The sequence below is a fragment of the Phyllobates terribilis genome, unplaced genomic scaffold (assembly GCF_046119375.1).
Source record: "Phyllobates terribilis strain yellow unplaced genomic scaffold, ASM4611937v1 Scaffold_8__6_contigs__length_399053987, whole genome shotgun sequence".
Classification (NCBI taxonomy): domain Eukaryota; kingdom Metazoa; phylum Chordata; class Amphibia; order Anura; family Dendrobatidae; genus Phyllobates; species Phyllobates terribilis.
The window spans coordinates 67,978,426-68,006,236 of record NW_027362768.1 but is presented as its reverse complement, the minus strand read 5'-3'; the positions used below and the strand labels follow the sequence as shown (position 1 = coordinate 68,006,236).

Here is a 27,811-nt window from a genome sequence, read left to right as displayed (position 1 = left end):
TTAAGGCCATATGAACACTCCTGCTTAGGTCTCCATCTCCTGGGTTGGCTGTACTGGGTCCAATCATTCTACCCAATGAAACCTCTTTAAACAACTTGTCCCTTAAAACATCTGGCTATTCTACTGCCGAATTCAAATTATGTGAAAACATTGGGGAACTGTTATATTGAAAGGAGATGAAAAAAACGTACGGAAATCAAAATCTAATTTGACTTGACGCAGATTTATTGGGTAAGGCTGCGTGCCCACTATGTGTTTTACAAGCGTTTTTGCCACAAAATTTCCACAGCGAAAACACTTAAAAAAAGCTTGGTAATACGTGCCCCATGGTCCTCAATGATAATCAGCATGTGCTGTGCACATGCTGTGGAAATTTCCGCTGCGGATTATCATTGCGGAAAAATATGCAGCATGTCCATTAATTTTGCGGACACGCAGCGTAATTGCCGCCATTGACTTGCATTGACACGCATAATATCCATATGAGCACATGTGCACAAGCGGATATTGTGCGATTCAATGTGTGGATGGTACCCGGGTCTGGAGAAGAGGAGACTGTCCTCCAGGAGACTCTTCTCCAGACTCGGGTAGATTATACTTACCTCCTGACATCGGCGGTCGCGTGACCTGTCACATGACTAAATGGCGTCATGGCAGGTCCTTTCACACCACTGCGACCCATACAACAGACCGGATGCAGTGGAGAAAACACCGGGGGCCATCAGAAGGTAAGTATAATCTTTATTTTTTATTTTTTACCATTTTTATTCTTTGTTATTAACTATTAACTTGGTCACAATATATAAATCCATGCCGGTTGCATGGATTTATATAGTGTAACCAAGTTGTCAAGCACTTTTCCAAATGATGCTAAAATCGCTTGGAAAAGTGCTTGATAACCCGCATGCAGAAATGCATGCAAAAACGCTTGACAAACGCTTCTACCTGGCAGGAAAAACGCATCCTCATCATACCTCTATCAGGCAGATCCTTCGTGGGATTTATAAGTAGTGATGGGCAAGCACTAAAATGCTCGTGTGCTCGATGCTTAGGTTGAGCAAATTGGAATGCTCGGGCGCTCGACCTGAGCAACGAGCCCAATGTAAGTCTATGGGAAACTCAAGCATTTTTCTGGCGGCTCCACCCGGCGGTCTGCAGAGGGCCTAAAAATTGCCCAAATCGATGGGAACAGTGCTCAAATGACATGGGAACAGTATGGGGAAGACCCTTGAAAGCATTTCTGACTCCCATGTCACTGCTGTCAACAACGTTGTCAGAGGTATGATGCCACTTTTGCAGACTCCCAATAAAACATACAAAAACAAAACCAAAAGGGATTTTCCTAGGAAATATGTTAAGGAGCATCCTTTCCAGGGTAATGACTTGTATATAAGGCAAAATAAATATACAAAAATGCTCCTCCACACCTTGTGCTATATTCACACGAAGAGTTTTTGATGTGTTTTAGCATTGCTTTCAACCAAGAAAAATTCTTTCACTGGTAAAAGTCATTTTAACATTTTACAACCTTATCTGGCCATGTGGTGTGTGACACATCATCAGACACATCCTATTTAATTTATGATGGAGGGACTCTGAAAGTCACAAAGCCTATTTTTATCGGACCATCATGTGGCCCATACTATTCTTAAAGGGCCATCAGTCGGCTCTCGCTATTGTTAGAGAGCCATCAGCTGGCTATGCTTTGTTGTTCCCATTATTAACGAGTGGGTCTCCTATACTGTTATTGCGTATGCAGTGACTGGAAGGGCTGCCAAAAATTTGGAGGCACTCCAATGCCCCTTGCAAGAGATGTAGAGGTCAGAGAGCCTCCTAAAAACAATGTTCCCATTATTAGGAAATGGGTCTCCCACAGTGTTTGCCTGTGCAGTGAAGCAACGGCTGCCAAAAATTTGGAGGAACTCCAATGCACCTTGCAAGAGACGTAGAGGTTGGAGAGCCTCCTAAAAACAATGTTCCCATTATTAAGAAGTGGGTCTCCCATACTGTTTGCCTATGCAGTGAAGCAACGGCTGCCAATAATTTGAAGGCACTCCAATGCCCCTTGGAAGAGACGTAGAGGGCCTCATGAAAAAATGTTCACATTATTAGGAAGTGGGTCTCCCATAGTGTTTGCCTATGCAGTGAATGCAAAAGCTGCCAAAAATTTGGAGGCACTCCAATGTCACTTGGAAGAGACGTAGAGGTTGGAGAGCCTCCTAAAAACAATTTTCCTATTATTAGGAAGTGGGTTTCCCATTGTGTTTGCCTATGCAGTGAAGCAACGGCTGCCAATAATTTGAAGGCACTCCAATGCCCCTGGGAAGAAATGTAGAGGGCCTCATGAAAAAATGTTCACATTATTAGGAAGTGGGTCTCCCATTGTGTTTGCCTATGCAGTGAATGCAAAAGCTGCCAAAAATTTGGAGGAACTCCAATGCCCCTTGCAAGATACGTAGAGGAGGTGATATGGTAGATAAGGTGGTGAATGATATGGTGATGGAGGATGAGGATAAGGAGGGGGACAAGAGCAAATAGACAAAATCAGGAAGCGTATACCCATGTGTAGGTGTGACGAGGTGCATGGGTATAGACCTCCCAGAAAAAGACACTGGATTTGAGTTTTTGTTACGCTGCTATCATTCGGTGGTGTTGAGAAGTCTGGCCCAATCCAGCCCTTGTTCATTTTTATAAGAGTCAGCCTGTCAGCATTTTCAGTTGACAGGCGGATGAGCTTATCAGTTATAATTCCACCAGCGGCACTAAAAACTCGATCTGACAAAACGCTTGTGGCAGAGCAGGCCAGGACCTTGGCAAGGTACTCCCTCACCATGTTGCCAAAGTTTGCACTCCTTGTGAGAGTACCCCACACCTTAGGGCCTGTGCAATTAGAGGGTCTGAGAAAATTGTCCCAGAACTTTGACAGTGTTCATCTGCCTCTGGTGGATTGGAGTTGTGTCTCTCTCGTCTGTACTCCTTGTTTGTCCAACGAACTGTGATCTCTGCTGCCAGCGTTTTCAGGTGGGAATTTTTTAAATAATTTCGCAACAAGGGCCTTCTTGTACTGCCCCATTTAAGTAGACCTGTCCACCTCGGGAATACGAGATAGAAAGTTCTCCTTGTAGCATGGGTCTAGAAGTGTCACCAACCAGTAATGACTGTCAGCCAAAATTTGGAGAACGCGAGGGTCACGAGAAAGGCAGGCAGCATAATATAAACTCAGCCATACGTGCAAGACTGCTAACAGGCAAGACTTCCGTGTCGTCACCAAGAGGACAACTCTCCTCCTCCTCCTTTTCCTCAGGCCATCCATGCTGAACAGACGGTATGACAGTTGTGCAGGAAGTGCCATCTATAGCGCATGAAACTAGCTCCTCCTCTTCCTCATTGTCACACAATCCATGTTGGGATGAGATGAGGCTGGGCTGTGTGTAATGACCCTCACCATCTTGGTAGAGTCCTCAAAGTTTTGGAGAATGGTACATGTGTCTGCCATCCATGTCCACTCCAGAGGTCTTATGTGTGGAGTCTGAACTGAATACTAGAGATGAGCGTTGTTCTACTCGAACTGTTCGCCAATCTCAAATTCGAGCTGTTTTGGGCGGTGTTCGAGCCGGTCGGCGAACACGAATAATTTGAGAAAAATTCGGCTGTTCGAGGTTATGTTCGATAACTGTTCGTGCACCAAAATCATAACTGGATTTTTTCTCAGTAATGATGAAAATTAATGTTAATACGCAGTTTGAGTGTACAGCGGGGCGGGGGGAGGGGCAGGGGATGGATCTCTGCAGGAACAATGAAGATCTCCATTTTTTTTTCTCTTTCCCGCATTTGCAGTGGGGAGGTGCAATCTGTCAGCCTATCAGCAGCGCACACACGGAGCGAAGTGCTTTTTTTCACACAAGCAAGGGCATGTGTGATTGGCAGTGTATGTCACATGTCCTTGCCCTATAAGACCAAGCCATTTTCCCCGTCGCCACCATTTTCTCACTGCTGCAGCTGCGTGTTAGACGGCACCGCTGTTGCTGTGTGCGCTATACCTTGTTAATTTCAAGCCAATTTTCGCACAAATATACAGATAGCTTGGGAGTAGGGAATAGTTGTGATTGCAGTCCTTTTAAGGACTAGGTTACAGCATTTCCTACGACTTTTATCAGGCAGGTCTGTGCTCTTAAATAGATAGATTGTGGGAGTAAAGACTAATTGTAATTGGAGTCCTTTTCAGGACTAGGTTACATCAGTTCCTATCAGTTTTTGCCAGGCAGGTCTGTGCCAGTGCTGTGCAAGTTTTTTTCACAGCATTTGGCTGAATCTAGCAAAGCTAATCCTTTTTGGCCTATTGCAGAGTGTGTTAGACAGTGGAGTAGCCTATCTGTGTTGCAAGATATACCACCTGTGTATAGAATACCAATTTTTTTACTGCACCTAGTGAAGTAAAATCTTTTAGGCATAGCATCATTCTATTAGTCCATCTATACTGACCTCCATCAGGTTGCAAACTGAATATAATTTTTTTCTGCATCTAGCTCTGAAAAAATATTTGGGCTTCTAGCAGTGTGTGGGACTTGTTCTATTAGTCCTTCTATACTGACCTCCAGCAGGTTGCAAATTGAATATAATTTTTTTCTGCATCTAGCTCTGAAAAAATATTTGGGCTTCTAGCGGTGTGTGGGACTTGGTCTATTAGTCCATCTATACTGACCTCCATCAGGTTGCAAATTAAAAATAATTTTTTTCTGCATCTAGCTCTGAAAAAATATTTGGGCTTCTAGCGGTGTGTGGGACTTGGTCTATTAGTCCATCTATACTGACCTCCATCAGGTTGCAAATTAAAAATAATTTTTTTCTGCATCTAGCTCTGAAAAAATATTTGGGCTTCTAGCAGTGTGTGGGACTTGGTCTATTAGTCCATCTATACTGACCTCCATCAGGTTGCAAATTAAAAATAATTTTTTTCTGCATCTAGCTCTGAAAAAATATTTGGGCTTCTAGCAGTGTGTGGGACTTGGTCTATTAGTCCATCTATACTGACCTCCATCAGGTTGCAAATTAAAAATAATTTTTTTCTTCATTTATCTCTGAAAAAATATTTGGGCTTCTAGCAGCGTGTGGGACTTGTTCGATTAGTCCATCTATACTGACCTCCATCAGGTTGCAAATTAAAAATAATTTTTTTCTGCATCTAGCTCTGAAAAAATATTTGGGCTTCTAGCAGTGTGTGGGACTTGGTCTATTAGTCCATCTATACTGACCTCCATCAGGTTGCAAATTGAATAAAAAAAATTTCTGCATCTAGCTCTGAAAAAATATTTGGGCTTCTAGCGGTGTGTGGGACTTGGTCTATTAGTCCATCTATACTGACCTCCATCAGGTTGCAAATTAAAAATAATTTTTTTCTGCATCTAGCTCTGAAAAAATATTTGGGCTTCTAGCAGTGTGTGGGACTTGGTCTACTAGTCCATCTATACTGACCTCCATCAGGTTGCAAATTAAAAATAATTTTTTTCTTCATTTAGCTCTGAAAGAATATTTGGGCTTCTAGCAGTGTGTGGGACTTGTTCTATTAGTCCTTCTATACTGACGTCCAGCAGGTTGCAAATTGAATATAATTTTTTTCTGCATCTAGCTCTGAAAAAATATTTGGGCTTCTAGCGGTGTGTGGGACTTGGTCTATTAGTCCATCTATACTGACATCCATCAGGTTGCAAATTAAAAATAATTTTTTTCTGCATCTAGCTCTGAAAAAATATTTGGGCTTCTAGCAGTGTGTGGGACTTGGTCTATTAGTCCATCTATACTGACCTCCATCAGGTTGCAAATTAAAAATAATTTTTTTCTGCATCTAGCTCTGAAAAAATATTTGGGCTTCTAGCAGTGTGTGGGACTTGGTCTATTAGTCCATCTATACTGACCTCCATCAGGTTGCAAATAAAAAATAATTTTTTTCTTCATTTAGCTCTGAAAAAATATTTGGGCTTCTAGCAGTGTGTGGGACTTGTTCTATTAGTCCTTCTATACTGACCTCCAGCAGGTTGCAAATTGAATATAATTTTTTTCTGCATCTAGCTCTGAAAAAATATTTGGGCTTCTAGCGGTGTGTGGGACTTGGTCTATTAGTCCATCTATACTGACCTCCATCAGGTTGCAAATTAAAAATATTTTTTTTCTGCATCTAGCTCTGAAAAAATATTTGGGCTTCTAGCGGTGTGTGGGACTTGGTCTATTAGTCCATCTATACTGACCTCCATCAGGTTGCAATTTAAAAATAATTTTTTTCTGCATCTAGCTCTGAAAAAATATTTGGGCTTCTAGCAGTGTGTGGGACTTGGTCTATTAGTCCATCTATACTGACCTCCATCAGGTTGCAAATTGAATAAAAAAATTTTCTGCATCTAGCTCTGAAAAAATATTTGGGCTTCTAGCGGTGTGTGGGACTTGGTCTATTAGTCCATCTATACTGACCTCCATCAGGTTGCAAATTAAAAATAATTTTTTTCTGCATCTAACCCAGCCAATAGTTTTGGCCTAATACCACAGTTTGGCCACTCAGCTCTGCTCGGTTACCATCCATTGTTTTTTTGTGCAAACAACTCCAGAGTTGTGAATTAGTTAACCACCAAAATGAGTGGAAAAAGGCCTGCTGCTGGTGGAAAGGGGAATAGGCGTGTTGGGAAGGGGAAAAAAGGTTGTGTCCGTGGGGTAGGTGCAGAAGAAAGACCATCTTCCAGCCAAACTAAAATGTCTACTTCTTTTAGCGGACAATGTGATAAGATCCCTTTCTTACGGCCACGCCAATCGCTACAAATTCCAGATGAGGCACAAAAACAGCAGGTGCTTCAACGGATATCAAGTGCTCCTTTAAGTGGGCTCTCCTCCACATCAACTTCAACATCACAAATACTCCAGTCCTCAAAGGTGTCACCCAAATCGCACTTGCTTCCTCACAGCTCCCAAATCTCCAGCTGCCCATCTGAGTATGAGGTAGAACAGATGGTTGAGTCTGCAGAGCTGTTTACTCATACTATAGCCTGGGAATCAGAGGTCGACTCCAGCGCTTCTGTGAATCCAGACGAGGAAATGATCTGCACTGATGCCCAGAATCTTTATGAGTCGGATCCAGGACCAGACGCAGAAGGTTCTGACCATAATGTAGACCCTCATTCCCAAACTGTAACTCCTGTTGGTGGAGACAATGAGGAAGACGATGATAAGACTCAAATACCTGATTGGAGCGACAACTTTAGTTTTTTGTCAGGGCAGGAACAGGTTGGCTCTGAGGACGACGGGTGTGATAACGCACAGGGTGATGATGATGAGGTCGGAGATCCCACTTACTGTCAACCCACAGTCAGCCAAGAGATGAGGTCAGCAGAGGAGGTGGAGGAAGATGCTAGTGATGACGAGGTCAGGTTGCGCCTTCCTGGACAGAGACGTAGTACTGGAAGCACGTCAACAACTGCATCCTCAAACACAACTCTGCCTCTCACCACAAGTCGTGGTGGCTCTTCAGGTCGCATGGGTGCTAAGCCTTGCATAGCCTGGGCATTTTTTCAGATCGATAAAGATGACCCAACTCGTGTTATCTGTAACATTTGTCAGCAAAAGCTAAGTAGAGGCCAAAAAATACATAGTTTGAGTACTTCATGCATGAACCGGCACATGGACATGAAGCATAAGTTGCAGTGGGAAGCTCAGTGTGCTACAATGCGGTCTAGCTGGCCGGGCCAACCACCGTCTGCCATATCTTGTGCATCCGCGGCCTCTTCATCCTCTGTGACTGGGGGGACAGCAGTCACACCTGTTTTGGGGCGCAGACCTGCCACCTCTTTACCCGCAACAGCCAGCGTGATTGGCAGGTCATCATTTTCTTTGGAGGTGGTAACACCAGCTGGTCTTGAGCGCTGTCCGACATCGAAAGCACCACCTTTGGATCAAGGCAACCTAACATGTCCGCCTGCATCTTCCTCACAGACCGGCAGTTTGCCGGGGACACCCTTATCAACCCCGTCTAAGCACAATAGCCAGCCCTCGGTCCCTCAGATGTGGACAAGTAAAAGACCATTTCCTCCTAGCCATGAGAAAGCTAAGAGGTTGAATTTCACCATCTGCAAGCTCTTGGCTACAGAAATGCTGCCTTTCCGCCTGGTGGACACAGAGGATTTTCGAGACCTTATGTCCGTCGCAGTGCCCCAGTACCAGATGCCCAGTCGGCACTACTTCTCAAAGAAAGGTGTGCCTGCGCTCCACCAGCATGTCGCACACAACATCACCGCTTCTTTGAGAAACTCTGTGTGTGACAGGGTGCATTTCACCACAGACACTTGGACGAGTAGGCATGGACAGGGGCGTTACATGTCGCTGACTGGGCACTGGGTAACTATGGTGACAGCAGGACAAGGGGCTGCTGTCCAAGTCTTGCCGTCCCCACGAGTTGTGCGTCAATCCTCTTTATGTCATTTTTCCTCCACTGCTTCTGCCTCCTCAACCTCCTCTCGGTCTTCCACCTGCACCCAAAGCCTGTCTGGTCATGCCACAAGCTTTCTAACTGCGCAGAAGGGATCCTGCACACCTCCTTACTATGCTGGCAGTAGGGCTCAACGTCATCAGGCGGTTTTTACATTGAAATGTCTGGGAAATGTGAGTCACACAGCTGAGGAGTTGTGGTCAGCTCTGGAGAACCAATTTCATGAATGGTTGTCTCCACTGGACCTGAAACCAGGGAAGGCCGTGTGCGACAATGCTGCAAACCTGGGTGCGGCCCTTCGCCGGGGCAATGTCACACACGTGCCTTGTATGGCTCACGTGTTGAACCTGGTTGTCCAGCAATTTTTAGCCCACTATCCCAGACTAGATGGCCTTCTGCAGAGGGCACGGTCGCTGTGTGCTCACTTCCGCCGTTCGCATCCCGCAGCTCAGCGACTTACATCTCTACAGAAGTCGTTGGGCCTGCCACTTCACCGGCTAAAATGCGATGTGCCTACCCGGTGGAATTCAACTCTGCACATGTTGCAGCGACTGTGGCAGCACCGACAAGCCCTGGTGCAATACGTTCTGACGTATAGCCTGGGCCAACGAGATTCAGAGGTGGGGCAAATCACGCTGGAGGAGTGGTCTCAGATCAGGGACCTATGCACCCTTCTGCACAGTTTTGAAATGGCGACGAAGATGTTTAGTGCTGACGATGCCATTATCAGCATGACTATTCCGGTGATTTACATGCTGGAGCACATGTTAAACAGAATTCGGAGTCAGGTGGTGGCACAAGAGGAGGTGGAGGAAGTAGAGGAGGAGGAGTTGTATGCGGAAGGGCTAACATCTGCAAGGTCCAGACGGTCGGCAGCACCAGGGCGGCAGGCATGTGAGGGTGGGGGAGAAGATTTTACCAGGGCGCATGGTAGCAGCCAAACTAGTGAGGAAGGTGCAGGAGCCCAGGAAGAAGTGGAGGACGAACTGATGGAAGACTCATCAGATGAGGGAGACCTTGATCACATTTCTGTTGTGCGAGGTTGGGGGGAGAGGACAGAGGAAGGAAGCATGATTGTTACCTCGCCACCAACACAACAGGGACTTGGTGCTCCTGGATGCGCAACACACATGAGTGCCTTCTTGCTGCACTACCTGCAACATGACCCTCGAATTGTGAGAATTAGAAATAATCCTGACTACTGGGTTGCCACACTGTTAGATCCCCGGTACAAAAGTAAATTTGCAGAAATTATTCCTGCCATAGAAAGGGATGCACGCATGCAGGAGTATCAGCAGAGACTGTTGCAGAATCTTACATGTGCTTTTCCACAAAATACCAGTGGTGCACGTAGTGAATTTCACAGTTCCAACTTGCCAACCGTGGTCTGTATGGAATTGTTCAATAAAGGGCCCAAAATTAAGATAACATAGATGGGAGAGGTCTCTATGAATAGGAATTCCTAAGTATTTGATACCCTGTGAGGGCCAGGCAAAGGGAAAGTTGGACTGGATGGAATCCTATATGGATTTAGGGAGGGAGACATCGAGGGCCTCAGACTTCGCTGCATTGATTTTAAAATTTTACCATGTAACAAAGTGATCTATTTCAGCCATAACAGCAGGGATGGATATATGTGATTGAGTGATATATACTAGGACATCATCAGCAAATAGAGAGCACTTGTACTCGGTGCCTCCCTCCTCAATCCACCTAATATTGGGGTTATGGCGAATTGATGAGAGCAGGTGCTCCGTCACTAGGATGTATAAGAGAGGGGACAGAGGACATCCCTGCCTTGTCCCATTGGTGATTGTGAAAGGTGATGAAAATGTTCTGACGCACCCCCTGGGCCTTGGGACACCCGGAGCCGGACCCTTTTTGGTGGATGCTGGTGGTTGTAGTCTTCGTGGCGGCGATCCGGTTCCGTGGCTCAGGGCGGTCAAACCAGTGGCGGAACTATTTATGTGGTTTTGATGTTTAAATGTCCGACTACGCCACCCGTGGATTGCGGTCAGAGTGAACCGCCGCTACAGGGCAGACCGCTAAGGCTGGTGTTGTGGGTGCAGCAGAGCGTAGCATAACTCCCCACGGGAGGAGTATAGCCTCAGGGCAGTGTATGCGGAGGATGGGGGTGATGGTGCAGGGCAGCAGCAGTTACGACACGGAGTCAGTGATGCAGTTCAGGGCCTTTACTCACAGTTCTTATTATCCAGACCACGTCTGCAGGTAACGGCTGCCCACGTCGTACTGTGCTCACCAGGTGAGGGGCTCAGACAACTCCCAGATAACTTTGGAGCGCTTCACAGGACCCCTTTTGTGTGTCCTTTGTCTGGCCTTTCTTACCAACACTTCTGTCCGGCTGCCTCGGGCCTCCTCTTGGTAAACTTGGCGCCAGTTTCCCTGACCCTATGTGGTGCCTTCCTAGCGGGTGGAGCAAGGGGCTGCGCCACATAAAATGTCAGAGCCTCCGGTTTCTAGCTGAGGGTCGTTTCCTGCCTCTACTAGTTCGGGGACCGGTCTCCCCCTTTGGCCTGACCCCTCCACGCAGGTGGATTCGGGCGTGCGGTGGCGACTCGCCCGTCCGCACCCCTGGGATCCCTTCATTCCTCGTTCCTGGAGCCTTCTCCGCTCCTCTTCCTTCCTTCTCCCTCTTGCAGGCCTGGGCCTCTGTTACTAGGCCCGCCTCCGGAGCAGAGCTCATGCAGAGCCCCTGCTCCCTGCCACTTCTGCTCAGACTTCTCTGCACTGAACTAAGATGGTGCCCACCTTTTATACTCCCTTCTCAATGCACCCAGGAACTGCTTCCTCCCTGCTCCTGCACTGCAGGGTTCCCCTTCCTCAGTGTTCCCTCCCCCCACTCCAGCCAGGGACAGGGACTGTCGTGCCCATCTCAGGGGCATATTGGTCGCCCTGCCCCACGGCAATGTGGTGTAATGCATGCAGGTGTCGGGTCCTGATCCACACTCCATCCTTATCTGAGAATGAGATATCACACCTCTGGGTGAGGTGCAATACGTCTGTAGCAACCGAGCCCTCGGTGCTACAGTTCCATTTATCTTCAGCCTAGGTGACGTATTGTGATACAGGGCCGTGATTTTGGCTATAAAAGGGTCCCCTAGACCCCTACCCCAAGCTTTTTAAGAGAATCATATATGGCGTGCCAGGAGACTCTATGGAATGCTTTCTCAGCATCCAACGAGAGTATCTACTTACAAATTTTTAACTGCATCTAGCCCAGGAAATACTTTGTGCCTAGTAGCAGTGTCTGCTAGTCAGCGGATTATCCCGGCTGTTAAGCAAGCTACACCACCTGTAGTTTGGACACTTAATTTTTTCAAAGGAAATGCTTCGGGACCACGGGATACTTAGTGAAGAGCATCAGGAGGCACCCCAAGGCATAGGGGCTGGGACTGGCACTAGGATGCCTTGCGGTGGACAGCCGAGCTCGATCCTTATAAAAGCTTTTTAACTGCAGCAGCTTTAGTGGACGCTACTGGAGCTGGAATTACGCGGCTGCTGGCATGAGACTTGCCCTCCAATAGATCCTTGTAAATGGATTTAAAGTGTATTCATTCAAATTAGAGGGACAATTTAAATTAAAAAGCTTAGAGCTGCCTCCACCACAGGGGGGCTCGCTCGACCCACCAGCGGACAGGCACCAGTATTGGGAGAGGGGGGCTGGCCGTCAGGGTTCACCGCGGCTCTGGCACAAACCCGGCGACACGGAGGTGGCACGGGCAGGAGCGGACTGGCCGTCTCGGCTTCTCACTTTTTGGATTTTAGAAGGGCATGACATGCCTATATCTGTGTCTCCCCCTCCTTTTACTCCTCCACCTCTTTTCTTTTCGCATGACTATATGTACTTGTCACTTTTCCATGTGTTAGTTGTGTCTTCTGAGCAGTTTGTCAGCTTTTGGACACCTTTGAAGGTGTTTTCTATGTGTTTCTATGTGTTTTTGTTTGCCTGCCATTGGTTTTAACGGTGTTCGAAGGTGTTCGACGAACAGTTCGACGAACAGTTCGGCGAACACACGGGTGTTCGACGAACCGAACCGAACTCGAACACTACGGGGGTGGCTCAACACTACTGAATACCGACGGCCTTGTTGATGCTGGTAGTCAACAACTGCCCTCTTCTGCTCACAAATTCTTCCCAACACCTGCAATGTAGAGTTCCAATGTGTGGGGACATCACACACCATTCGGTGATTCGGAAGCTGCAAATGCTGCTGAAACACGGCAAGGACAGCGGAAGCTGTAGCTGACTTTCTAAAATGGGCACACAGGCGGCATAGCTTGACAAGCAGATCCAGCAGCTCCGGGTAGGTTTTGAGAAACTGCTGAACCACGAGGTGAAGCACATGGCCAAGCATGGTACGTGTGTGAGCTCGCCTCGCCTCAGAGCCGTCACCAGGTTCCGGCCATTGTCACACACGACCATGCCTGACTTTAGGTTCAGCGGTGTGAGACACAGATCTGCCTGCTCTTTCAGAGCTGTCCACAACTTTCAGCCTTATGTGGTTTGTCACCTAAGAATATTAGCTTCAGCACAGCCTGTTGCCACTTGGCCACGTCAGTGCTGCAGTGCTTCCAGCTTGCGACTGATGTGGTCATTTCAGAGATGGATGCTGAATAGGAGGAGGAGGTGCAGGAGCTGTAGAATGTGGGGGCAACCCTGATTGACCTAGGGCCCGAAATCCTCAGCTTCGTGAGGATGTCTTCCGTCCGATTGGGTCCCGGCTTCCACAATGTTAACCCAGTGTGCCGTCAGTGAGATATCCACATGTCCGTGGTTAGGTGGACTTTTCCAGTAACTGTGTTGTTGAGGTCACAGCTAATGTTGTGGGACATGTGCTCGTGCAATGTGGGGACAGCACACCGGGAGAAATAGTGACAGCTGATGATCGAGTACCAAGGGACGGCCGCCGCCATCAGGTTGTGGAAAGCTTAAGTCTCCATGAGCCTAAAAGGCAACATTTCTAGCGCAATCAGTCTAGAAATGAGTGAATTTAGTAATGTGGCCTGTTGGCTAAGTATTTGTACTTGCGTTCCAAGCACTGGGGTAGGGACAACTGAACGCTGTACAGGGACAAGGACGTGGACGTGCTTGCTGACGGTGCTACTTGAGAGTTTTCAACGACAGGTGCAGGGCAGGAGGCATTTTCGCATGCGCCATGGACAGAGGATTGGCTTGCCCGCACAACAGTGGAAGAAGCAGTGGTGCCACCCACAGACACTGTTCCTGGACCCTAGGGTTCGGCCCACTTAGTCAGGTGCTTTGCTGCCATGTGCCTGATCATGCTGGTGGTGGTCAGGCTGCTAGTTTTGCTACCCCTGCTGATGCTGGCCTGTCAGATGTTGCAAATGGCCTTTTTTGGGGTTAAAAAACAACCAGACTCGGGAAGAGCTAACATTTGTACTGGCAACTTCCGTTGTGTTACGGGGAGCTGTTGCCCGCCTTCTGTCTGCGGCCACCACACTGCTTCTTCTTATCTATTGTGGTGCTACGTCTCCCTCCCCCTGTGTGCTGCTGTCCTTGCTTTGTATGTCCGCCTGCCAGGTAGGGTCAGTAACTTGAGTGGGCCACCTCTTGTGACAGTTTCCCACCGTCGCCTTCGTGTGACCGTGGCTGTTCAAATATTTGGGCATCGCTACATGCAATCTCCTTTTGCCCCGCTTCAAGTGGACCGGGCGAGAGAACTGAATCTATAAATGGAAAAGTGAACAGTTCTTTGGAGTGTCCAAGTGTGGGATCAGTTGTCTCTGAGCACTCGGCATGGTGGGAGGAAGGGGGATCAGGGTGAGGAATATGCAGTCCAGACTCACTACTACTGAGACTTGACCATGTGGAAGACAGGGTGGTGGTGGTGGCTAAGTGACTGGAAGCATTATCTGCTATCCAATCAATAACCTTTTCACACTGCTCTGTGTTCAAAAGTGGTGTTCTGCGGTCCCCTATTAATTGGGACAGCAAGGTCAAATGGGAAGATGTTTGTTGTGGCACAATTTCAGCCCGCCCACGGCCTCGGCCTCGTCCTCTGCATGCACCATCATCACCATCACGTCCATTTCCCCGTCCCTTGCCATGCGTCTTGCCCATTTTAAATGGAGGACAATATTTTCCACATTCACTACAAATGGTTGGATTTGAACTGCCGTGATATGTCATCTGTGTTTAAACCACAATTTTAAATAGATGGCCTGTAGGTAACTATCTTTAACAGTGAACTGGTGTCAATAACTTCATTAACACAATGCAACAAAATTTTAATGGAGCTGCAGGAACGGATGCCGCAGGAGTGGAAATTGTTTCTCCACCGCCAATGGCGTGGGAAGGAGCCTGATTTACAGCCCTGGAATCATGGCATATTTTGCTACGCCAGCTTACACGATCACCATATGTCTCAGAAGTGCTTGATCCCTCTGACGAGGAAGAAGGGGAGCGCCATCAGCTGATTGCTAAAGCCGGTAATCAGCTGATCGGTCTCATGACCGATCAGCTGATGCTGAGCGTGGGAAGATTGACAAAAAATTCCCACGCTCTCTATCTCACTGGGGCTTATCAGCTGATCTTCAGCTGATGAACCCCAGTGACCCCCTGCAGCACTGTATACTGACGGGGTGATTTTACACCCCTGTCAGTATACAGTGCTGTATTCTACAACTGTGACATCACTGATTGCTGATGTCACAGCTGTAGAAATGATCCGAATCGACGTGTTACCTTAGTGTTCCGTGGATTACGTCATTGACGGCTTATAGGTGAGGAATATTGTTGTTTTATGTTTTTTTTCCGGAGATTGAGGTCTTTGCGGAGGCGTGTAATAAAAAAAAAAATTGTAGAACCGTGTCTGTTTTATTTCATTAAAATTCTTTATTCTGGCCTGGTCTTTTTTGGAAAATGCGCTGATCATTTTCCTACACGGTTAGTAATGGGGGCGTCATATAGACGCCCTCCATTAATAACCTGGGCTTCACGTCAGCCGTTAATACAAGGCTGAACCCCAAACCCATTACCACCTGCCACCGCTACAGGGCAACGTGTAAGAGTGAGGCTAAGCGCCAAATCTCATGGATGCGCAATTTCTGGGACTGCTGAGGGGTGATATTAGCCGCGGAGGGGGCTAGTATTCATGGCCCCTCTCATGGCTGTTAATATCAGTCGCAGCTGTCTAGTTTAGCCTTTGCTGGCTAGATTTTATAGGGGGGCTCCACGTCAATTTTTTTCTGGTGTCCCCCTGTAATCTAGCCAGTAAAGGCTAAACAAACAGCTGTGGGCTAATATTAATAGTCATGGAACATTGTTGGCTAATGGCTCCTTCTGCGGCTACTAATATCAGCCCCAAGCGGTCGGCTTTCCCTTTGTTGGTTATAAAAATGATGAGGGAGCCCACGCCATTTTTTATTTTATTTTAGGCTTTGTGCCCATAGTTTAGACGTAGCACCGCTTTGGACGCAAATTTTTGCTGCATCCAAAACGTTGCATTATATTGAACACAGGTGTTCACTGAACCATGCGGATTTACCGCATTCAATACTTTCTAGTGGTCAAATTTCTGTTGTGGAGACTAGCAACTCCACAAGAGAATTTGACATGCTGCAGTTCTGAAAGATGCACCGCATGTCAGTGTCCATGGGTGATTTGCAGCCTCTGATGCACGCATAGCGGACTTGGGATTTCTAGAGATTCCATCCACTATAACGTAACATCTGGATGCTGCGGGTTTGCCGCTGTATAAACACTCAGCGTCAAACCTGCAGCGGCTCGTGACCGTGGCCACGTGCCCAAACTCAGCCGCAGCATGTCAATTTCTGTAGTGGACACGCTAGTCTCGGCTGTAGATTTTGACCGATTGAAGTGTCATTATATGTGGTGGATTCACATTTACCGACAATAAAAGTGCGGCATTAGAACATCGCGTTTTGGATGAAACATAAATACGTTGTGTCCAAAGCGCTGTGGAGTGCTGATCGGGGAGGGGGTACATAGGGGCTAATGAACCAGCTGTGAGATATTAATTATGGCCAGGAAAAATGTTTGCCTAGGGGCACATTCCCAGGCTAAAAAAACAGCTCACAGCAGTCGCATAAATTACATGAATAGAAATGATAATGAACATTGGGTGAATGGGACTAGCTGACACCCAGCTCTTTTGTTTGGTGATGTCAAGGTGTCAATCAGACCTTTTCATGACCAAACAAAGTAAAAAACACACAAACACATTGTAAACACTTTATTTGAAATACAACAACCTATTCTTTAATCATTTAAATGAACCAATATACTCACCCCAGTTCTTAATCCATGGGCTTAAGCAATGTCCCGCCAACTTTATTTAGCTCCAAAAATCATTCATTGATGCTCAAAAACGCTTCAAAAAACGCTTAAAAAAAGCATGTAAAAATGCGTCAAAAACACATGTAAAAACCGCATGCGTTTTTTCTGGCAAGGAGAGACAAAAACGCTCAGGAAATTTCTGGTTCAACTATGCATCGTGGGCACATAGCCTTAAGGCTCATGCTGCTGTACCGGTTGGAAAACATGACTCTGATTGCTGTCCTCAGAAGAGGCAGCAGAAACATTAGCTACCATGGGACCCTGCTGAGAGACGCTGGACTGAGGGATTACACTGTTAAAATGGCGACCTGCCAGGTCAGTGCTAACTGCAGGAAAAGCCAGGGCTACAGAGGAGACATGTGTGGGGGGCGTGACAATGGGTGGGGCTTTCTTTCCTCAGCCTCTGGTTACAGGCCTGGGGAAATCACTTAGTCTGACTGGTGGGCAGACACTGCATGCTGACCGTCGCCCTCCCGCAGAAATAGTTCGTTTTGGATGCCGACACAGGAGAGCTGAGCTCAAACAAGCGTGCCAGCCATCCTTCATCCTCCTGTTGCGCATGGAAACGCAGGGCTTCCATCAGCTGAGCATCTATCCTTCCTTCTCCAGTCTGCAGAAATGCAACCGGATCCCAAGGTATTGGGGTTAGAGGAATGGACCCTACAGCATAACATATATATATGGGAAGGCTACAGGATTCTCTTTGCTACGGGGATGAGGAGGGGAGAGGAACAACCCCTCTTTAAAATAGAGAAAGCCAGTTAAGTAGTATGGAGCAGAACTTGATGGCTATCAAGGATGCTTGCGTCACAGTCTGGGACACAGATTTTAACCCTATCGTGTCCATCCGACTTGTAAGGCTAAGTGCCCACGATGCAGAAATGCTGCATATTTTTTCCGCTTCTCCCTCACAGGAAAAATGCATGCGGATTTTACATGCATTTTTCCCGCCAGGTAGAAGCGTTTGTCAAGCGTTTTTGCATGCATTTCTCCATGCGGGTAATCAAGCGCTTTCCAAGCGATTTTATCATCACTTGGAAAAGTGCTTGACAACTTGTTCACACTATATAAATCCATGCAACCGGCATGGATTTATAGTAGTGTGACCAAGTTAGGTAAAAAAAAAGAATAAGAATGGTAAAAAATAAAAAATAAATTTTATACTTACCTTCCGATATATCCTCCCGGTGTTTTCTCCACTCCATCCGGTCCTTGGGTGGCTCGCGGTGGTGTGAAGGACCTGCGGTGATGTCATTGAGTCATGTGTCAGGTCACATGACTCAATGACGTCCTGGCAGGTCCTTCACAACATCGCGACCCATACAGCAGAGCAGACGGAGGGAGAAAACACCGGGAGGACATCGGAAGGTAAGTATAATCTTTATTTTTTATTTTAAATTCTTTTTTTTACAGGTACTATGGTACCTGGGTCTGGAGGAGAGTCTCATCTTCTCCAAACCCGGGTACCATCCGCACATAGAAACGCACAATATCTGTGTGTACAAATGTACTGATACGGATATTATGCGTGTCAATGCAAGTCAATGGCGGCAATTACGCTGCGTGTCCGCAAAATTAATGGACATGCTGCGTATTTTTCCGCAATGGTAATCTACAGCGGAAATTTCCGCAGCATGTGCACAGCACATGCGGATTATCATTGGGGACCATGGGGTGCGTATTACCAATCGTTTTTTAAGTGTTCTTGCTGCGGAAATTCTGCGGCAAAAACGCTTGAAAAACGCATAGTGGGCACACAGCCTAAATCCTCACACTGTGCACATTGCAAGCTTGTGAGGATTTTCTGGTGACAGAGGCGAGATTGGGTGATAATGTGACCGCAAGTATACAATATGCATACTTACATCCACATTCCCACTAGAAGTGCATGGCTTCGCTCAATTCACTAATTCACTTGTATTGGGTGAGACCGCGCACAACTAGTCAGAATGTTACCAGGAATATTTATATTTCGTACTTGTGGCCACATGACTGCCCACTCCCAGCACTGGAGAATCCTGACAGCCTGCTCTGTGCATGCTGTATTTACAAGTCTGCAGTCACTTAGAGTGACTACAAATTTTGTGCCAAACCTGGACAACCCCTTTAAATGACACAATTTGTAACTCTTACCAGGAGTATCAAGCTACAATGTATTAACGCATGAAAAAAGCCTGATGCACATGTGATGAGGCACTAATTAATGGTCTCCGAATTGAACGAACTTTATACAAAGTTTTAAAATATTGCATTTTCTGTTTGTAGGTTCATCTCTGTGAAGCAGAAGGGGTAGAGGCCTTTCTAGACAAAGATTTGATTTTGGATACAAACATTGGTCAGCCCACTCCTGTGGCTGTGAAAATGCTCAGAGCAGATGCCAACAAGAATGCCAGGTCTGTATGTCAGTTTTAGATCAGCTAAGTACACAGATATAAGAACTGGAAATACAGTGAAAAGATAATCTGTCACCATGTTTATGCTGCCCTGTAAAGTATTGGCTTTATGCAAGTGACAATGCAATGCCACATGTTGTTCTTGCTACTGTGAGCAGCCTGCATGGCTTATAGGGAATCTGTTACCACATTTGAGTTATCCAACTGATTAACATAGGCATATAGGTTATAGACTGCTTAAAATAGTCCTACCTGTATGCCTCATGGATGATGCCTTGTGTAAAATTAATCTTTTACCACTATATGTAAATTAGATCTTCCAGGCTATGGGGCGTGCGCTGCCCTGAAGATAACACTGCCTCCTTGATTTATTATCCTATCTTTCTCCTCCCCTATCGTCACTGTGTCCCTGCAACGTCAGGTGTGCATTCCGGCTGTTGTCGCTCCTGTTCACTGCTCTGTCTTTCTATGGGCATTGGCTTCACATTTGTTATGCACAGGCGTCGAAGAGTCACTGTACGTAACTTTTTCTTCCGACATTCTCCGGCATGCAGGTAATGTGCAAATGACATGCTTACTATGCAGGGCGGGAGAAAGGAAGTCAAGAGTGCACCGTTTCTGCACCAGAGAACACTGGGAGTGGCCAAGTGCACATGTTCAGTATTTGGTCAGTATTTTACATCAGTATTTTTAAGCCAAAACCAGGAGTGGAACAATCAGAGGAAAAATATAATAGAAACGTGCACTTCTGCATTTTTAACGCACTCCTGGTTTTGGCTAACAAATCCTGAGGTAAAATACTGAACAGCGACTCTCTGATGCCTGCGCAAAACAAAAGTGAAGCCAAATAGAAGGGCAGAACAGTGAAGGGGAGGAGAAAGATAGAATAATGAAGCAAGGAGGCAGAGTTATCTTCTGGGCAGCATATGCCCCATAGCCTGGAAGAACTTATTAACATAAAGTGACAAAAGATGATTTTTTCACAACAAGGCATCATCCATGAGGCATACAGGTATGAGTATTTTCAGCAGTCTATAACCTGTATGCCTATATTAGTAGGCCAGGTCACTCAAATGTGGTGCCAGATTCCCTTTAAACATGCTACCATGGCCTGCAGTGTGTCCAGACTTGTATCCCATTGAGCACATCTGGGACATCATTGGTCAACAATTGCAAAGTGAGCTGCCAGCAGCTGATCTTGATGATTTGCCCAAGTGCACTCACGGTTGCAGAACATTCCTTATACAACAATTAATAACATCGAGTTGCATGGTGCTTATACTCGATACTGAATAAATTGAGATGATTTGAAAATTTTGTTTCCTTTTTTCATTATTTGAATATCATTAACATGTCTATCCATCCAGTGATTTTGATAATTCCTCTACTTTGGCCTCTTGTTGTTGCAATTTTAATGATGTTGAATATTCATTAACTCTATTTAACCTTGCCACTCAAATTGTATGACATGGACTGCTCATCTCAAAATTAATACTTTGATCTAATGCCTCTCGGCAAAAATTCACAAACTGAACATGAGGTTCTTAATGTAACATTCTGATAAGACTGTTTGAAGCCCACTACCACGTCACAGTAAACGTCTCAGTGGGTCCCTAGCCTGAAAGATGCGGCGTAGTGTGCAACCCACTATCACAGCAAAAGTGCACCAGCAAGGCTGGCAACTTGGTGCCCCACAGCACCCATGCTGCGAGGCAGAATCCCCATGACTCCAGGCTGCGCCACCCCACAAGCACAAGACCACAGCAACAATGGCCGCCATACAGCACCAACACCAGGTGAATAGATGTAAAAAGTTCACCTTTCACAAGGTCCCAGATAGTGAACTGAGAGCAAAAATAGTATGCTATAAGCCATAACTGTAGAAAAATGACATGGACAGCACATCCTGCTGTGATGATGGGTTGCGCATGACACAGCACGTTTTAGGCGAGGGACCCAATGAGAGGTTCATGGTAGTAGTGGACTTCATACCGTCTGATCAGAATATTAAACTAAGAACCTCATGTTCAGTTTGTAAATTTTGCCGAGAGGCATTAAATCAAAGTATGAATATTGGGATGTGCGGTCCAAGTCATTTTTCTAAAGTTATTGCTTAAAACCATATAAGGGCTTGCTTTTTGTGGGGTGAATTGTACTTTTGAATCACATCATTCATTTTATCGTGATATACTGGAAAAAGGTAAAAAAAATTCCAAGTGCTTTAAAGTTGCAAAAAAGTGGAATTTCACTATTGTTTTTTTGTTTTGTTTTTACCATGTTCACTGTATGGTAAAACTGACCTGGTAGTATGATTCTCCAGGTCAGTATGAGTAGGCAGATACCAAACGTATAGCTTTTTTTAATTAGGTGGTGAAAAAAAAATTCAGAAATTTGTAAGAAAAAAAAATCTTGCTTTTGTCACCATTTCTCAAGACTCATAACTTTTTCATTTTTCAGGATCTGGGGCCGAAGGAGGTCTTATTTTTTGCACACTGAGCTGATGTTTTTACCTATACCATTTTGGGTCGATACAATGTTTTGATTGTCTCTTAATGCATTTTGTTGTAATCTTACGGCGTCCAAATTAACAATTCTGGCATTTTTTTTTTTTCATTACGCCATTTATTCATTAATTTTATGTATTGATAGATTGGACTTTTGTGTACGCAGTGATATATAAAATGTATATATATATATATATATATATATACATATATATATATATATAAATAAAAGTATTTTTTTAAATTGTTTTATTTTTAATGGTCCTCTAAGGGACTTGAAGCTGAAATCGTCTGCTCACTTGTGCTATACATAGCAATGTATCAGCACTGCTATGTATATTGAAAATCAAAGTGAAAATCATGATCTCCTATGAACGTACGGCACGGAGGTTACTGACAGACGCCCGGCTGTGATAGCAACCCGACGGCACATCAGGATCACAACATGGGCGCGCCACTGGAAGCATGGAAAAAAGAGTGCCCCTGTCGAGGATTGTTAAATGCCACTGTCTGAGATTGAAAGTAGGATTTAACAGGTTGATAGCAGCTGGCAGAGCTCCACTCCACCCGTGGCTGTTAGAGGCACATTATAGCTGATTAAATCAGCCGTCATGTGAAGGGAAAAATGTGGGCTTGGATTGCAAGCCCGAATTAAAGGCAGGGACATGAAAAATGATGTAAATTTACGTCATATTTTGTGAAGTGGTTAACAATGGGTGATAATGCCATGTGTATGTACACAGTATGAGAACAGCTTTATAGAATATTTTTATGTCACCCATGATGGCACAATGAGAGAGGGGATCCGCCCTTCAAGGACAGGAAACCTTCAAGATAAAAATGGCGGCGCCTCTCTCCGCCTCAGTGGCTTCCTGTCCTTGATGGGGGACCTTCCTTCTCGGCGGCGACAGTAGCAGGATCGTCTTACCTGGGCCGGGGCCGATCGGTTGTGGCAGGGCACAGTCTCTGCTGCGTCTGGTCCCGTGTGTCCTGGAAGCGCAGCGGAGAGCGCCGACATCTGGTCTCCTCACGTGCGGGCGGGGGTTTGCGGCACCTACACAGCATGGTAGCTGGCAAACCCGTGTCCCGGATGTGACATCATGGGGCACAACCAGATGTGACGTCATGGGGCACAACCGGATGTGACATCATGGGGCACAACCGGATGTGACGTCATGGGGCACAACCGGATGTGACGAGCTGTAAGTCGCGCCCCGATGACGCGCGCCGGGACCTCTGACCCCCGGATGTAATTTTCGGGGGAGGTACGGAAAGCTGCGGGAATGCCGGCCGGTGATCTCCCTGGCACAATGAGAGTACTTAAGGGTAGATCACCGAATAGGCAGGGGAGCAGTGTACGGTAATGGCCTCACAGCAGCCCTCCCCACCGCATCAGCAGCAAGAGCAGCAGACTATGCTGCAGCTTCAGCAGCCCGATGAGATGGAGCAGCCGCAGCAGCCTCGGTGCCCGAAGCGCACCCAGTAGCAGCATCCACCGCAGAGCAGGAGCAGTGGGCATTCTGGGACACGCAGCATCAAGGATTCAAGATCCAGTCGGCATAGCTCATGCAGGATGGATGATTCCGCGGTCTCCCGAGGAGAAGTGTCTGATACCGTCCTGCCTCCCTTTCCGGTACCCTGTTTTGATCTACTGGGTGGTGAGTGAGCTACGTGAAAGTCGACGTATTAATGTAGACTTTTTTCTGTTTTGTCTCTCTCTTTCTCCCTCTCCTTCCTCCTTTATATGGTCAGGATGTCCCTAAGAAATGTACGGGGAAATCCAAGTACAGAGTATGTGCCCTGTGTGAACGGGGTCTGACTAAAGACTGGCCCAAAAAGTTATGCTAGCCATGTATTGAGGAAACAGTTTCGGAGGGAACCCCGGATTTTGCTTCAAATTTAAAAACCCTTATTAGGTCGGAGGTGGAAAAATAGCTAAAATCGTTTTGCCAGGCAAAAGAAGCGTCCCAGACCCATAGAGCAAAAACCCCACCCGACTTTTCAGACTCTGAATCTGACTAGGGAACTGGATGACTCCACTGACTCTTCCTCTTCGGATAGTGAGGCAGGCACAGGTCATTGTTTTCCCCTAGAAAGTGTTGATAGCTTAGTAAAAGCCGTCAGGTCCACAATGGGGTTAGTTGACCAGAAGGCAAAAAAATCGGTACAGGATATTATGTTCGGTACCTTGGATCGGAAGAAACATAGAGTTTTCCGATTAACGATAAGGTGCAGGGACCTATCAAGAAGGAGTGGGATAGGCCGGAGAAAAAGGGTCCCCTTCCATCCTCCTTCAAAAGAAAATTTCCCTTTGATGAGGAAGATACCACATCCTGGAATAAAGCCCCGAAGCTGGATGTTGCGGTGTCCAAAGCTTCTAAAAAATCTTCTCTCCCTTCTCAAGACAGAGGGATGCTGAAGGACCCACTGGACCGGAAGGTAGATACCTTCCTTAAGGGTACTTGGGATTCATCAGCGGGGGCTTTGAAATCAACCATAGCAGCAACCTGTACGGCAAGATCCCTCATGGTTTGGTTAGACAGGTTAGAAGACCAGGTTAAAAACAATGAGTCACCGGACTCCATTCTGGCCTCTCTACCGGTATTGAAAGGAGCTGCGGCCTTCTTATCTGAAGCCTCTGCGGATTCCGCCAGATTAGCGGCAAGATCTGCAGCCCTGTCTAATGCCGGCCGTAGAGCAGTCTGGCTGAAATGTTGCCCAGGGGATATACAGATGAAAGGAAAGCTATGTTCTCTTCCGTGTGAAGGAGATTTTCTTTTCGGTACCTCTCTTGACACAATTCTTGAGAAAGCAGGTGGCAACAAGAAGGTATTTCCTAATTCTTCCTTCTCGGCTTTTAAGCAGTCCTTTCGGACGAAGAAATTTGGCTGCAGAAGGACATCCGCAGAACAATCTAGATGGGAGGATCGTTCCTGAAAAGGAAAAGGGTTTTTATTCGGCGGGCCCTCCCAGGATAGTCGCAAACCCCCAAAATGACACTCTATCCCAGGTGGGAGGGAGGCTCTGTCTCTGTCACGGGTGTGTCGCCACGAAGATCGTCACGACTACACAGCCTGACTTCTCGCAGCTGACTTGTTGGTGCTTTGTGTTTTTCGGCAGTGAGGGAGTTAATTCTCTCTCTCTCTGTGCTAGACGAGGTCCAGCCTCGCCCAGCTGCTATCAATACTGCTGTAGTGAGACTCCTTCAAATGCCTGCTGGTCTGTTTGGGAAGTGTCGGTGAAAGCATTTCATTCAGACTAACAGAGCGGATCGTGGTGTTTGGAGTTTCTGAGATAAGTGTATTTGGAGTGTTTTTCCCTTCCTCGCTTTATCATTTATCTCCTTTCCCGTTGGTGTTCCCTCTGTTGTAGTTGTGTAGTTGTTGTATGCAAGGTGGTTTTGGTTTTTCCCTTGTACTGTCTCGTTCGTCTAAGTACTGTGTGTGGGCATATTATTACTTGTCCCCTTTTGTTGTGATCGGGGTCCTTCTCAGGACTAGATTACTTAGGTGCAGGGATCCTCAGGAGGTAGGGGTTACGCTGGCGGCCTGGACCTCTGTACCTTTAACAGTACCTCCAGGTTGAGGGACTAGTCAGGGCCCCAGCTTAGGGTCAGCTTAGGCCCCCTACCTCCAGTATACAGAGACAGCGTGAGAGTCTCTTCCTTCCAGCCTGGGAAAGGATCTCTTCCAACAGGTGGATCCTAAAATTAATAAAATCAGGATTAAAACTGGAATTTCTGAGGAACCCGCCAGAGAGATTTATTCTGACTGCCTTAAGATCCTCTCTACCGGAACAGCGAGGAAGAGATTTCAGGTCTCCTGCAAAAGAACGTGTTACTGGAGGTATCACCACAAGAGGAAAGAAGAGGGTTCTATCCCCCCTTATTCCTTATAAAGAAACCAGACAACTCATACAGAGTAATCATCAACTTGAAAGGTCTGAACAAATTCGTGAACATTCCATCATTCAAGATGGAAACAATAAAATTAACGATAAGCCTTCTATTTCCCCGCTGCTACATGGCAGTGTTGGACCTAAAAGATGCATATTATCAAGTGCCAATCCATCACGACTTTCAAAAATACCTCAGAGTGGCCTTAACTGTACAGGGAGTCGTCAGGCACTTTCAGTATAGAGCTCTTCCCTTCGGCCTACAGTGGCTCCCCGCATATTCACAAAACTTATAGCAGAGGTTACGGCTCATCTCAGGGAGGAAAACAGATTCATAATCCCGTACTTGAACGACTTTCTAATAGTGGGAAAAACTCATGATCACTGCCTGGCCCAAGTGGTTCAGGTGTGTGCCATCTTAAAGAACTTAGGATGATGTTTAAACCTAGAAAAATCAAAACTAATCCTGCAAACAACTCAGATCTTTTTAGGCCTTACTCTGGATTTGGTTAGACAGTAATGCCGCCTGCCCGAGCAGAAAAAATAAAAATTTAGCATCAACAGCCATAACAAACCCAGTAATGACTCTCAGGGGGGCCATGTCTCTGCTGGGGTCTCTCACATCCTGCATTCCAGCAGTATGTTGGGCCCAATTTCATTCAAGGGAACTACAATGGGATGTCCTTAAGAACGAAATCATCCTCAGGGGGCATCTGGAGGGCAGATTAACACTCCCTCACAATGTAATTCAGTCACTGCATTGGTGGTTAATAACGAACACGTTCCGGACAGGGTTCCCCTGGGTTCCCCTTATTCCCAGAGTAATTACTACGGATGCCAGCCCCAAGGGGTGGGGGGCGCACCTAGACAACCACCCGATACAGGAGACTTGGTCAGAGGAGGAGAGTCTGGAGTCTTCCAACATGTGGGAACTACGGCAGTAGAGAAGGCACTAATCAGCTTCTTACCCCTTCTACGAGGACATCACATAAAAATTCTGTCCGACAACCAGGTCACTGTGACATATGTGAACCACCAGGGGGGGAACTCATTCAAAATCACTAATGCAAGTTGCGGGGAGGATATTTTCTCTAGTGGAAGGGAAAGTTCTCCCTTTAAAAGCCCTTCATATCAGAGGAGAGGACAACACGAAGGCAGACTTTCTAAATCACAGGCCACTATTGCAGGGAGAATGGACTCTAAATCATTCAGTCTTCCGCCAGCTAGTGGCCATGTGGGGGTCTCAAGAGGTCGACCTATTTGCAACTCGTCAGAACAGCAAATTAAAAAAGTTATACTCACTGAATCCCACGGAAAATCCTCTAGTAGTAGACGCCTTCCAGTGCAGATGGGATTTCAGTCTGGCTTATGCGTTTCCCCCAACGTGCCTAATTCCAGCAGTGTTGAGGAAGATCCGGGAGGATCAGGCTCGAGTGGTCCTCATAGCCCCCTTCTGGTCCAAGAGACCATGGTTCTTTTGGCTGAAGAGCATGTCAATCACGAACCCCTGGATTCTTCCAGAGATTCCAGACCTTCTTGCTCAAGGTCCTATATTCCATCCTCAGGTAAAAGGATTGCATTTAGCGGCCTGGAACTTGAGAGGTCGTTGTTAGAGGGTCGGGGATTCTCATTTAAATCCAGTTACTAGTCTTCTAGGTAGTAGGAAACCAATCAATACTAAAATTTACAGTCAGTTCAGGGATTCTCTCTGGGGGGGGGGGGGGTTCCTGTAAAGGCCATTTTGGAATTTCTTCAAAAAGGGCTGGAAAAAAGGCCTAGCGGTTAGCACCATAAAGGTCCAAATCCCTGCCTTAGAGGCCTTGTATAATTATAATCTGGCCGGTAACAAATGGATTTCCAGATTCGTGAGGGCATGCAGTAGAGCCAAACCAGCCCCTACAATAAGGGTCCCTTCTTGGGATTTAAACTTAGTGTTAAACGCATTAACAAGCTCTGTCTTTGAGCCCCTTAGCTCAGGGTCCATAAAATTACTTACCCTAAAAACAATACTTCTTGTGGCCTTAACATCAGCACGGAGGGTTAGTGAGTTACAGGCTTTATCTGCAGATCCACCTTTTACCTTAGTTCTAGATGATAGGGTAGTTTTGAGACCAGACCCTGCTTTCCTACGTAAGATTGTATCTAAGTTTCATATGTCTCAGGAGATAGCCCTACCATCCTTCTGTCCTGAACCAAAAAATAGCAAGGAGGAAAG

The 27,811-nt window shown here is 46.4% G+C and overlaps 1 protein-coding gene across 3 annotated transcripts in view; it reads left to right on the top strand.

The window, feature by feature from the left end:
* DDR2 (discoidin domain receptor tyrosine kinase 2) overlaps positions 1 to 27,811 on the top strand; it is a 1,082,289-nt gene that overhangs the window by 687,672 nt on the left and 366,806 nt on the right. For all 3 annotated transcript variants that reach the window (XM_073643022.1, XM_073643023.1, XM_073643021.1), the window contains one exon: positions 19,071 to 19,198. In XM_073643022.1, the coding sequence (XP_073499123.1) occupies positions 19,071 to 19,198 (128 nt within the window). The remainder of the gene's footprint in view (positions 1 to 19,070; positions 19,199 to 27,811) is intronic.